This window comes from Phascolarctos cinereus, unplaced genomic scaffold, assembly GCF_003287225.1.
Source record: "Phascolarctos cinereus isolate Bilbo 61053 unplaced genomic scaffold, phaCin_HiC Scaffold_5;HRSCAF=322, whole genome shotgun sequence".
Taxonomy (NCBI): Eukaryota; Metazoa; Chordata; class Mammalia; order Diprotodontia; family Phascolarctidae; genus Phascolarctos; species Phascolarctos cinereus.
Genome location: NW_027555958.1, coordinates 106,278,500 through 106,292,679, shown reverse-complemented (window position 1 = coordinate 106,292,679; position 14,180 = coordinate 106,278,500). Strand labels below are relative to the sequence as shown.

At 33.1% G+C, this 14,180-nt stretch overlaps 1 protein-coding gene across 5 annotated transcripts in view; it reads left to right on the top strand.

Moving 5' to 3' along the window:
• The window catches only part of STXBP5 (syntaxin binding protein 5), a 218,665-nt gene that overhangs the window by 55,448 nt on the left and 149,037 nt on the right, over window positions 1-14,180 (top strand). For all 5 annotated transcript variants that reach the window (XM_020986570.2, XM_020986569.2, XM_020986574.2 and 2 more), the window contains exons 5-7: window positions 1,759-1,893; window positions 4,217-4,280; window positions 9,293-9,376. In XM_020986570.2, the coding sequence (XP_020842229.1) occupies window positions 1,759-1,893; window positions 4,217-4,280; window positions 9,293-9,376 (283 nt within the window). The remainder of the gene's footprint in view (window positions 1-1,758; window positions 1,894-4,216; window positions 4,281-9,292; window positions 9,377-14,180) is intronic.

Sequence of the window (14,180 nt, the reverse complement as noted above, 5' to 3'; positions counted from 1 at the left end):
AGTAATAAATGTCATTTGAAGCAGTGTTGCCTAAAAATTTAAAATATTTTACAAAGAATGATAGCAAAAGAGACTCAAAGCAATATGGTCATCACTTATGGAAACATTATATATTTTTGTAGTGGTAAGAGTATATACTTTCATTTAAAAAGGAAGTGCTACAAGACTGATGCTTGCTTCCTTATTTCTTTATTTTCAAATCAGACACTTGGTTTTGTGAAGGATTGAGAATTTTGAAGTCATGCTACTAAGAATTTTTGTAGTTTTCCTTTCTTAAGAGTTTAAAAGTAAGCTAACTATGAATAAATAAAACTCCCTTTATCCCCTTCCAATATTCATTATTCATTTTGGAGAGCAAAATCATTTTAAAGATGAATTTAATTTATTTCTAATATTGATGGCGTACTTTTCTTGTCTGTAATATTAATCTGTTAATTTTGTTAATGGCAAGGACTATCTTGGGCAAATCACTTTACCTCTTTAGGCTTCAGTTTTCTTATTTGTGAAATGAGAGGGTGGACTAGATAACCTCAAAAGTCCTTTTCTGCTCTAAATCTCTGTAATCTTATGATCCTGTGTTCTTCCTGTAACATCCTGTGTAACCTAGCCCCACTTAGCTTCATGGGTATTCAAATGTGTGCTTGACTGACAAATATAGTAGATTACAAATCTTTCTGTTCTATCAGGGACCTTTAGAGAGCAAACTTACTCTTAAATTTCCATTTCACTTTTTAGGGGCCTGAAAATCAGATTAAAGAATTAGGAGAAGAATAGATAGGCAAGCTTACCTACCTCTTAAGAAAGATTTGATAACACTGATAATTTGTCCTTTGAATTTTAGGTCCTATGTATTTTTCTTTGGGATGGATACTTAATTCACTTCATTGTACACTCTACCACTTTGGTATCTTGATGTCTTTATTTCTGTATCCAAGAAAACTCAGAGTTTTGGGTCTTAAACTCTTGTTTGGATTGTGTGAGAGAGATTATTTAAAAGTAAGGAAATTTTGCATAAATTGTCTGATAATGTTATCATTTGAATAGAACTTTTAAAGTGTAAATTTATACTCTTCAAGGTTTTTCAGTGGTTTATAAATTTGATCTTACAAAGACCTGAAGGGAATATTTATAATATAAAGTAAAAGAAAATCTGTATGTTACATGCTATATGAGCAGGTCACAATATTTTAGGTTGGAAAAATGCAAAATGAATATAAAGTAAATATGAAGTCATTTGTATTTCAATGTAGAGTGTTTTTAAACTATTGAAGCATTATTGTTCTTTGACTAATTTTTATCTTGTTTATTTAATTATTTTAGGTTACAGGTCACTGCCTCAGATTATCTTGACACTTGAAATTTTATCATCATATGTTAGATTACAATAATAATGCTTATTTACATTTTCATAGTTTGAGTAGGCAGTCTCGTAGTGTTTTACAAAAACACTGGCTGGAGGGGGGCAGAAGACATGGATTTGATTTTTTTCCTCTGCTGGTTATTACTCTGTGACCTTGAGCAAGTCGTTTGATCCCTCTTGACATCAGTTTCTTCATGTGAAAAAAAAATGAGGGTGTTAGAAGAGAGCATGTTAGACCCCATACTCTAAAGTCTGTGCCCCCACAAAAATAGCACATTTTCATCTAGTTCTTGACTTTGCCTGAATATTTTGTGTAATGGTTAACTTGCCCTGTGATTCTTTAGGGTTTCCTGAAGATTCTTCTAATTCTTTTTTTTTGCATTTATCTTCTCTTGTAGGATAACATTTTGCCATCTGCCTTTCCAGAGCAAATGGCTTTATGTGGGCACAGAAAGAGGTAACATACATATTGTCAACGTTGAATCCTTCACACTCTCAGGCTACGTCATTATGTGGAATAAAGCCATTGAGCTGTAAGTTTGATCAAATATTCCATATTTTAAAATTTTATTACTATATGTGAAAGTGTCATATATTAGTTAATTAATAAATGCTTGTTAAAAGGAATTGAATTCCTGCTGGATGCTTCTAATGTTAGATTTATATTCTTCCCAATAGTAGCCATCAGAATTCTCAAAAAAAATTTTGTTGGCTTATATTTATATTATAATATGTTATATTATACATATATTATATATATATATTATAATTATTTTTTAGAATATGTACATCATGGTGGCCCAGTGGATTGAATGCTGAGCCTGAAGTTAAAAAGACCTGAGTTAAATACTGCCTCAGAACACTTACTAGCCGTGGGACCCTAGGCAAGACATTTAACCTCTATTTGTGACAGATTTCTCGTCTGTAAAATGGGGATAATAATATCATTAATCTCCTGGGGTGGTTGTAAGGATGAAATGAGATAATGTGTGTAAAATACTTAGCATGGTTCCTGGAACAGAGTAGGCACAACATAAATATTAATATGATAATGAGGAGTCCTTGTAGGTTGAGTGTTGTCTGAATTCTTACTAATCTAAACTACTACAGTTACCCCTTCCATATTGTGACGTTCCCCATCACCATTTCAATATATTGCAGGCTGGCATAAGAAATTAAATGGAAACTTTTGGGGGAGTTTTGCAGAAGCCACAGACGACAGAAAAAGTTTAGAAACTCAGAAATATGTAAAATATATGTATAGTATTATATAATATCAACGGTTTATCTTTTAATACCATAAATATACCCAAATTTTACAGTAAGGTACTATAAACACCCCATGAAGAAAAAGAAAAAGAAAAAACTCAGACTTTTTCTCTGGTACAAAGGTAGGGCCAAAAAAATTTTATGCGAATTTTCCAGATCTTGGGGGTGCCCCTTGATATGGAAGAGATAACTGTACTTGATAATATTTTTTAAAAGATGTTTGTTAAAATTTATATAGGAATTGTGTGGACTACCTTGAGTGAAATTTTAGATTTCATTTGCTTATTTTTAACAAAGGTGCTAATGTTTCATTGGTAAGATATACAAAGGAGAAGAGGCAACATGGTGTTGTGGATGGAGACCTTGCCTTGGAGTTCAAACACTTCTCTGAAACACTTGCTTTGTGACTGTAGACAAGTCACTTAACCTCTCAAAACTCCATGCATCTCTCTGAGAGTAGAAATTATAGAATGCTTGCTGATCTGCATTGGTAGAAGAAGTTTCCTCACTTCTACACCAAAGAAATCATTATTGTTTTTTAAAATTTAGATGATGGCATAAAAGTCTATGGATCTTCTAGACAGAACTGATTATAATGGAACTATAATAATTTTTAATTTTTCTTTTTTTCCTCCACTATTCTGTTACAGATACTGATTTTTTTCTTGAAATTCATTGTAAATGTAAAATTGTTTATAGGTATTTCATTTATTAAGCGTTAGTGGACTATATTTTTTGTTTTATTTCTACCTTTGACATAAGAGTAATTTAGTGATGTGCTTCTCATGTGCGGGTATAAATGTAATAGACATGAAATTTCAAGCTTTTGTTTTCCTTTTCTATGGTAGGGGTACAATTATCATATATTAGTTCTTGGATAGTGTAGTTTTTCATTATCTTTCCCTACTTTCAGTAGAACTTCAAGTGGGCGGGACTGGTAGCAGGTGTCCATATAATCTCACAGATGGCTCTCGAAGTGGGAGTGGTCTCTCAACTTTATAGGGATTTAAGAATAGGGACATGCTTCCTCCCACTGAATAGGCATCAACTCAACCATATTCTTATCTGTAGGGGCCCTATTTCTCTGAGCAAGAGTGGGTGGTATTGCTTTTGTTGATTACTTACATTAACATAGGCCATTACTTTATCTTTAGTTTGGTCTATTTGTGATCTGGGCTGTGAAATTAGCTGGGCTGTCCTCTGGAATGGTAAGATTACAGGAGAAAGGAGAGGAGTATATGACATACTTCTTTGTGGTAGCTTTTAGCTCTGCCAAGAACAATCTTCATTTAGTTTCTATATGTAGATTTAAATGGCAGTTGCAGCCTTGAACAGATTTTTTTTTCTTTTAACAGTTGTTAAATAGTAAGGATCTTAGTATAATGATTCAGCACTAGCTGTATCTTCATGATGGTTCATCTCAGTTCATTTATATACCTTTTGTAGGGCAGATTCAGTTGACAACATAACTTCTATCTTTTAAAAATATTTGTTCACATCCTACTTATTTAGCTTTAAATAAATATATTTAAGTCTTTGGAAATTGTTAATTGAGGAAAATCTTATTATAAATTTTTTCTTCTTTAGGTCATCTAAATCTCACCCAGGACCTGTTGTCCATATAAGCGATAATCCAATGGATGAGGGAAAGGTAGATTGTATTTTAAATTTTATTACTAAAATATTTTTGAATGTTCCACATAAGGACAAAAAAGCATGTTAAAAACCAAAAAGTGCTTAGCTTGATATCATAGGTTATATATCTTATCCATTTTGTGGTTTGTCAGGAAAATAATAGAAAAAATAAGAATCATTTTCATTGTAGGAAATCTAAACTGCAGCCTAAAAATTTCCAAATACAATAAAGCTGGACTTAAGCTGGACTCTCCTGAGGTAGTATTTGTGGTAACTATTAGGCCTGGCTTTTGTACATATTGACCTGATTGTCCCATAGGCTTCTCAAACTTAACATGTAATATGTACAAAACAGAATTCATTATCTTACATCCCTCTTCCCCCCCAACTCTTCCCTCTTCCAAACTTGCCTGTAACTATTGAAGTTACCCAGGCTTGCAACCTTGATATCATTCTTGACTCCTCACTATCACTCAGTCCACCTATCCAGAGGTCAAACCTTGTTTTTTACCTTTACAGCAAGCATCCCTTGTATGTCTCCTCTTCTGTTCACCCACTCAGCCATCACGCTAATTTAGGCCATTGTCATATCTTACCCAGACCATTGCAAAAGCCTTTTGATTGGCCTTGCCTCAACTTTCTCCCCTCTCCATCCTTCAGTTTAGCTGTCAAGATGATTTTGCTAAACATAGGCCTGACCATGTTACTTCCCTGCTGAGTGAAGAAGTAATAGAGGAAACAAGCATTAATTAAGTGCCTATTATGTGCCAGGCACTATACTAAGTAGTTTTTAGATATTATCTAATTTTGTCCTTGCAACAACCTTAGAGGAGGTAGCTATTATTATTATTCCCATTTTGTGGTTGAGGAAGCCAAGGCAGACAGAGTTTAAATGAGTTGCTTAGGGTCACACAGCTAGTAAGTCAGTTCATATTTGGACTCAAGCCTTATGACTCCAGGCCCAGTGAGCTATCAACTGTTCCACCTAACTGTTTCCTAGGTGGAACTCTAATGGCTCCCTGTTACCTCTAGGATCACATATGAACTACTTTAGCATTTAAAATGCTTCAGAACTTATTACATTCCTCACTTTCCAGTGTTCTCACCCTTTATTCCCTTCTACACAATCTAGTTTATAGCTCTATTGGCCTTCTTGCTGTTCTTCAAACACTGTACTCCATCTCTGGTTTTAGTGCCTTTGCATTGACTGTCTTCACTCCTGGAATGCTCTGCTCTTTCAGTTCTGCCTCTTATTTTCCCTGGCTTCCTTTCAGACTCAGTTCAAATCTCATCTTCTGCAGAAGACATTCTTGATTTTTCCTCTCTCTTTATTCCCCAACGCCTCTAGTGCATTTCCCTTTCAGACTGCCTTTCATCTACTCTGTAAATATCATGTATGTACCTAGTTATATATGTGTTTTCTACTTCTATTTGATTATAAGTTCTTTGAGGGCAGGGATGGTTTTTGCCTTTCTTTGTATCCTCAACATTTAGCGCATTGGAACATAGTAAGTCCTTACTAAATGTCTTTTGACCAACTAAGCTGAAATATAAATCCAGCAAACATTTATTGAATGCTTTATACCAATTTCACCAAGTCAAAGTATATGTTGATTTAATTTGGAGAGTCTTAGCAAGGGGTTAGCATTTCTCTATCTCCTCATCTTCTGTCATAGATTTTAATACATAAATAGTAGTCATCTTCATGGTAGTCTTTTTTGCAAATGCTTATCTTGAGTGCTACAGTACAAAATAATAAAATATTCTATGAAATTATGTTTCTTGTTGCCTTTGGATGCACAGTAAAATCAGCCCTGCCAATGCTTTTATTTTGTTCCTCTGGAAGTAATTGTGTGAGCTCTCCTTTTATTTAGGTGCAGTTTTCTTTTATATGGTCAAGACTGATAAAATGTATTTCTTCCATTAGTATGTACACTCAGTCATAAGACAAAGATCTTGTGTTTAGAATACTAAAAGCTAAATTAATATTCATAGACAGACTGACAACTATGAGTCTTTCTTCATGCCCCCTTTTCTGACAGTTTGTCACAGTCAATTTGGAAGCAGAAGGGAGTCATATAGGACTGGAATGCATTTTGTGTTTTTCTTTTTTTCTAAGTTGTTCTGGCCAAAGAATTGATCACCAAATGGCTAGCCTGTAGTGATAAGCTTCTCTGTACTTAGGCTGTTCCTCTGGAAGTAGACAGCCTGTTGCTATGACTATAACTCAAGCCTTGATAGCTTCATGGTAGAAGAACCTGCTGAAGTTTGTGCTACTTTAGCACAACTTGTGAATGAGTGCAGGATTTGTGGTTGCTGTTTGCTTTATTTACTGTTCCCTGAATGTGCCCTTTCCTAGTGCTGAGATTATTTCATTCACTCCCTGGAGTGCCTCCCTCCCCACAGATTTCTCTCCATGGTATTTGAAAAATGATATAGTCTAACTCTCTAATTAGACTACAGTCTAATTCTAATGTATTTTTAGGGTAGGATCCCACTTAAACTATATTAGACAAAAACCTAGATCTTATTTGTTTAGATGTGTGACTTTTTGTTATTAAAAACGGTTTGAAGTTGTGAAGAAATAACATAATAGCTTTTTAGTTTCTCTATGGCAGTGTGCATTTTTGGTTTGCTGCCTCTTTGGAATCAGAAGAACCTGACAAGAGTAGCACAGACAAAGCAAACTCATCTCAGGGATGTTATTTATATAAACAGGTATAGGTATATAATAAAAGGCATTTAATAAAAAAACAATGTATTTTGCTGTTAACTTTTCTTTCTAATGATTCATTTAATGACTTCTGTAAGATCAAAGGTTAAAATAAAGCTCCTCTAAATATAATTAAATGTACCTTTTAAGCAATTTTCATTTCCTTTAGATATATATTTTACTTTTCCCCTCAACTTAGAGGCTGTCTTAGATAATTTTGGTTTCTGGTCTGTATTGTCATTTTCTGTTCAGCTGATATTTAAAATAGAGACGTTAATTTTCTTTTATACTACTTCTTCTCATGTTCCCAGGTAGATTTTACTTTCTCTGACAGGAGTTACAAGCCTCTGCTACTCCTGTCTCAACTTCACTCCTAAATTGCTCATTAAATGGACTTTTGCCAGATTCAGCAATTGAATCACCATGGGCTGTGGTATGAGGCCAGTAATGCAAGATGTCCCAATAAATCTTAGTGCAATTTTACTGTTAAGGAGTTTAAACTTAAAATCGCACCTAGACTTTAGGTTCCCCCTGAATAACCTGCTTTCTTTTAAAGAGAGAGACCTTAGTTTCTTCACAGCATTTATAAACCATCCACTAAAACAAAATGGGTTAAATATGTGTATTTACAAGATCTTCTGTTTCCATAACTCATTATAAACTGATTTTTATGTATTCTCATTATCAATAATGCATTTTTCCTTATAGGTACTGATAAATTTTTATTTCCTAGAGTAAATCAATTTCATATTGTTCTCTCCTCATAGTAAAAGAAAGATTTTAGGTCAATAATACCTAAAAGTAATGAAAGCTTCAGTATCACAGTAAATGTACATCAAAAGCATTCAAAACATAATTTTAAGTACCTTGAGTAAAAGGATCATGTCTGTTATTTAATATTTTACTCAATATAGTACAATATTTTTACAAATATTAAGTAAATACTTAAATATTTCCTTGAGTGTTTATTAATTTTTTTAAAAATTATGTATCTAGTTTAATCCAGAAACTCATCACCCAACATCCCCCTTCCTTAGTTTTTATAGTGGTTTTATGCTTCGGGAAGTGAATTTTAAAAAGTAACCAAAAGCAATACATGAGGATGAAATAGGCATGGAGAATATTTGAAACTTTGAATAGGGAATGCACAAATGTATAGGTCTCCAGTAGAAAAGTATTATGAGCCAATGCAGTATTAAACTTCTTTGTACTCTTTGACATATTTTTCAAAATATCTTGTTTGTTATTTTTATACATTATTGAGGTGCTTTTTTAAGAAAGTATTTATGAGCTGTTTTAATCCTTAAACCTGACATCTAGTGATAGAGGCCTGTCTTATCATTATAATGAAATGTTAACTCAGTAGATATCACATGACCATGGTATTTAGAGGAGGTGAAGGAAGGGAATATAAGAGAAAGCAGATTTTACCAGGAGGTTTATGGAATTTTAGATGGTTCAGATGAAAAATTTTGATTATCGTATATTAGCCACACATCCCAAATTTTGACTTTATTTCTAGTGGAGAGCCTTTCCAAATTCCTTAGAGCTTTGGTGCACACTGAACTTTGTCCCCATTCCAAGATTCTATAGAAGCCGCCTTTGAATTCTAAAAGCATGTTCTGGAAAAAAAAAGAATTAAAGAAATACATTTTTTTAGATTAATTTTGAGTTGTATTCAGAATATCTTGTATTACATTGGTTGTAGTATAGTTATAAGGGAAAGATAAAATAGTATTTTCTTTCTCAGGTTCTGCTCTTTTTGATTGAGAATTTTCTCCTGTGTTTTCTAGTAGAACCTTGGATAAATAACAGAATTGGTCTTAACTATTACATACTTGCCGCTAATTTATACTAAACGTGGTAACACTTAAAAGACTTTGCACTGCTTTAGGGGGAAAAAAGACATTATGGACGTTCAGTGTAGTAGGGATTAAAAAGAAGTAGCAGTAAGTATTTCATGACAAAATACTATTCTAGAGAACTGAAAATGTATTTGGATTCAACTCTGTGGTCATTTTTGTGATTTTTAGATTAGTTCTTTGAAAAAAAAGTAACTGAATAGTTAATGTATAATTAAAGTGTCTAATTCTCAAGAACCTAATATTTATATAAATGAAACACCCACATTTCTTGACCTATGTGCATGATAATGAGAGATAAAATAGTTCAATGATTTTAGAATTATTACTTCAGAGCAAATGAGAAAACACAAAATTAAGATGTTTGTTCCAACTAAAACCTTTACTTTCTGATGATAACTGTTACATGTAAATGATAGTGTTCCTTTTGGTAATGGTTTTCTTTTATTATAGCTTTTGATTGGTTTCGAATCTGGAACAGTAGCATTATGGGACCTCAAATCAAAGAAAGCAGATTATAGGTACACACATGATGAGGTGAGTCGTTTTAATTAAAAATCTAAATATTTTGCTAATGTTTTATTTTTCTTGGTTTAAAAAGTACTGAGCAAGATTCCCCTAGTATTTAAATTAATTTGTGTTTAAAAGTTGAGCGTCATTTCCTTCCCTTATTTGAAGAGATAGGAGATTATGTGTGTAACCTTTCATGTACTATCAGATTTAGTTAGTGTATTGGTCATTTTTGCTGAACTGCTTTTTTCCTTTCTTTCCTTTTTATCTTTTATTATAAGAGAAGGAAGATTGCTAGTTGAGAATTGAGGGGTTCTATAAGGTTATATAATAAGAAAAGTTATGAATAATTTTTTTAGAAATATAGTAAAACATATTGAGCACCTTTTAAAAAAATGAAATTATCATGTTCAGGCCACAAAATATATTTAAACCATAACATATTAGATGACCACTTAAATTAATGGATTTTCCAAGGATTATATTAATGTAAGCACTGGAAAAATCTCACTCAAATTTTAGAATTGATCTTTTCACTTGTGTACAGTGCTGCATGTTAATATATGTACATATATACACACAATTACATGTAGCCATATGGTGTATATGCACACGCATATGTGTATATAATATAGTTTAAAAAAATTAAAATAGCCTTACATGTCTACTTTTGTCAGTATGTGTATTCAAAAAGGTAGGGAACTTACGAATGAATGAAATAATGTATATGTATAATATAGGTCCTATTCAAAGTATTAATTATTAGTAGTGTTTTGCCTAATGACTGATAATGCTAAGGGGAAAATTAATATCCCTATGTGAAAAATCATTGCTTGAAGTTTGTTTAATATTTGTTCTCCATATCCAGAAGTCCCCTTCAGCCTCACACCCCATCTCCTACTTATTGTAGCTCAGTTGACTTCCTACTTTACTTAGAAGATTGAGACTGTCCTCTGATAAGAGTTCATCCAACTTCCCTCTTCCATATCTCAAAATATCTCAATGTTATCAACTTTTCTGTCCTCCCTCCCTCCTATTTTAGGTGAGCATTAGTCTCATTAAGGTTGGTAACCTATGTATTTGATCTTTTTCCTTCCTGTTTTCTGTAAGACCTTTCTTCAGTTATTATCCACTGTCTGTCTTGCATCGTTAGTCTCTCTCCTTCAAATTAACTTACAGATTGTCTTCTTAATCCTTTAAAATAAAAACCAAAGCAAACCTTCCTTTAACCCTTCTTATGTGATTGCTCAAGCTCTACTGACCCATTTCTTTCTTACTAGTCACTACCAATCTTATTGGAAAAAGTATCTAGCTGGTGCCACACCTAAACTCATTTCATTCCTTGCCATCTGGATTTATTTTCAGCCTTTCTGCTTAAATTGTTCTTGTAAAAGTCACCAATGACTAATGAGCAAGTCTGATGGTCTCTTTTCAGTCTTTGTGCTCATTCATCTCTCTGTATTATTAGATACTTTTTCTTCCCTTGGCTTCAGAGACAAGAGAAAATAGTACTTTTTTGGTTCTCTTTCTTTCCTTTGTTTCATTTTCTCACTCCTCCTCTTTTTCTCAAATGTGTGTTCTTTCTTTTACATCTTTTTCCTCTCCTTTGTTCTCACTGTCCCTATTCTAGTATAGGCCCTTATTGATAATTTCAGTTCCCTTCTAATATATTTTCCCTACTTTCCATTTCCTCCCCTAACTTATATTTTACCTTGCTACCAGACTCATTTTTATTATGTATAGATCTGGCCAATAAATATTTTTAAAAGAAATAAAATAGATAAATATCCATGATAAAATGGCCCCTATTCACTATAAATTGGTGGAACCATCTGGGTACTGGGCATGGAAAGCTCAGAACAAAATGGGTAATGGGGAATTGCTTTCTAGATTTAGGAAAGAGTAAGAACATCTAGCTATTTTAGACTGCATGAACTCTATATCCTTTTGTGATATTAGATATGTCAGGTTTGATTACTGAACTATTGACAGTGATCATGAACTGGAGAAGTACTGTGTGAAGGGTTTAATAGGACCAAGTTAGTATCTGTTAGATGCATCCTTATATATGATGAGGAAATAGAAGGAGCACCAGCTTTCATCTGAAAAAGAATAGGCAAGTAATTGAGGCAAGGTCAAGAAGCTGACATGAATATGAACATTTACCCATATAAAAATAAAGATCTGGACTCATGTAATCTTATGAAGTCCATTTGTGGTTCTGTGATATGACTTTATTTACGATGCTTTCTTATTACTTTTCCCCCATTTGTGAATTTAGAACTTGAAAAAAATCCCTTATATTAAAAAGTGAAGCTTGTACAATCCTTTCCATAAACACTTTAAAGTTTACTTTTCCTTATTTAAGACTTCAGCTTTTCTATGACCTGAGCCTAGGCCCAAAACAAATGATTTACTTTAAAAATAAATCGTCTAAGTTCATTTGAATTGAGTTTTTCTCTTTAAAATTCAGTGATAACAGCAAGACAAACTAATAATTTGCTCTTAGATATTGACAGAATTGATATTTTAATTATGTTTTGAGCTACTTAGATTTGACTAATATAGAACATAGACGCGAGATCTAGGCCTGTCCTAAAGTAACAGTGAAATGAAAGCTACTAAATTCTTTAAAATTTTATTTCCAAGGTACTTTCTTGCATATTATAAGATTATCACATATCATAAAACTTTAATCATGAGATATTAATCTCCTGATGTTTAAGCATTAGTGGCAGTACAGTATAATTATTATTTTTTTTTACTCTATTTGTTCACTGACTGTAGTAGGAATTGACAAAGTATGGCCTGAGAGCCAAAGGCCAAATCCAGTGCAGCCTCTTTTTATATGGATCAGTGAGCTAAGAATGTTTTATTTTCCATCTTTTTAAATACAATAAAACTTTATTTAAAAATGTAAAAAATGTTCTTAGGTCATAGGCTGTACAGAAATTTAGGAGATAGAGCACTTAGCTACATTTTAAAGTTCAAGTCATCTAGATGTGATGAACTCTATATTTTAATGTGATGATAGATCTGTTAGATTTGTTTACTGAACTGTTGCCAGTTGGCAGGACAGATTTGGCCTGTGAACCATCATTGGCTGACCCCTAATTTATAGGAAAGTTCATGATTTCAGAAATGCAGATATTTGTCCTGTTTATAACATAAGCCCATTCTTCCTTACAACTCTCCAATATAAATGTTAGCTATTAGTATCATCATTACTATTGTTGTCCTTCTATAAATTATTCTTAGAGCTCTACTCACTTCATTCTGCAATAGTTCATTCTATCCAGAAGTCTGAAATCTCTTTTTATCATTTTTTAACAGCATAACAATATCTGATTGCATTCACATACCACAGTTAGTTCAGCTATTCGCCAATTAACTTGAGGCTTAACAAATGTTTGTTTGTTGATGTGTTTGTTGTTTTTGAGGATTGCTGTGGCCAAAAAATTGATCACCCTACAGCCAGCTTGGTGGTGATGAGCTTCTCTAATCTTAGCTAGGTTTATTCTTAGATACAGACTTATAATTTGTCACCAGTTTATACTGGAAGCATTCCAAACATGGTTTAGGACCTTCTAGAATTTTTGTTTCACTAGAATAGACTTGAAGAATTAGGTGGCCTCTGCACATCAAAGTTGTTTTTTGCAGCGTATGACTAGGACTTCCATAGATGTGATACCTATTACCATAGGAGTAGTTATATCAAATAGATAATTACTCATAAGAGCACCTCACTTCTGTTTCTTCTCCTGTCATTTCTTGTTTTTGATTTACCTGAATTTTTTTTTGCTGTATTACCTTTTAGTCATTTACCTCTCTCCTCACAGGTGTTTAGCTCTCATTTACATTTCTGAGACTCATTGCCTTCTTTGTCCTTCAGAGCTTAGCCTTCTGCCCCTATGCCCTCATCTTACTGGAAAATAAAAAGAGCCCTGGACTTGAGTTAGTTTTGAGGCTTGAACTCAGCTCTTCAGACTTCAGATCCAGACCTCTTCCCTACACCACTATATTCTATTACTTTTCTTGTATTATAGTCTTCTAAGGACTCACTTTTTTCTATTTTCTCAGATATTATGCCTTCTATCTATCCTTCACTTTTCTGACCTGGTATATTCTTCCTTTGTTCCCAACTTGGGCTGTCCTCTCTACCTTCTACCTCTTTTCCTATTTACAGCTTTCCTACTCCCTAAGTATATTTTTTCCTGTTGGTTGTTTTGATCGTAATCTGGCACTCTGACTCTAAACCTGGCAGCAGTTAGGGTAAATGGCATTTGCATCTTATACATATTGATACAGTTTTTCAGTGCACAGTCTGGACAAAGGTGATGTATTTGTGTGTAAAAAAATTAATAGAATAAAGTCTATTAAAAAGCTCCTTGAGAGGAGGGATTATTTCATTTTTTGTCTTTATATCTCCAGCACCTAGCATAGTGCCTGACACTTCAGAGGTATTAATAAATGCTTGATGATTGGTAGGTTTGAAAAATGATAAGGAATCAAAGAAAATAACTAATAAACACTTGAAGATCTGTATATGAAGTACTTCATTCAGGATTTAACTCCTTCAAATATTTAATGACACATTTCTATCCTTGTATTGCCCTGAACATTGCTGGACCATTCCCACTGAGTATTTTTCAAGAATGATCAGTAATTTTTAATATTAGCTCAAAGAAAAAAGGCTAAATTTGCTTTTTTGAAAATAATGCTTTCCTAGAGTCCAATAGAAATTATATTTGGAGTAGGTATATTATTTTCTGTTAATAGGAATCAAGGATTGGTTGTATATATAGAAAAGAAGAAAGTTGATGAAATATAT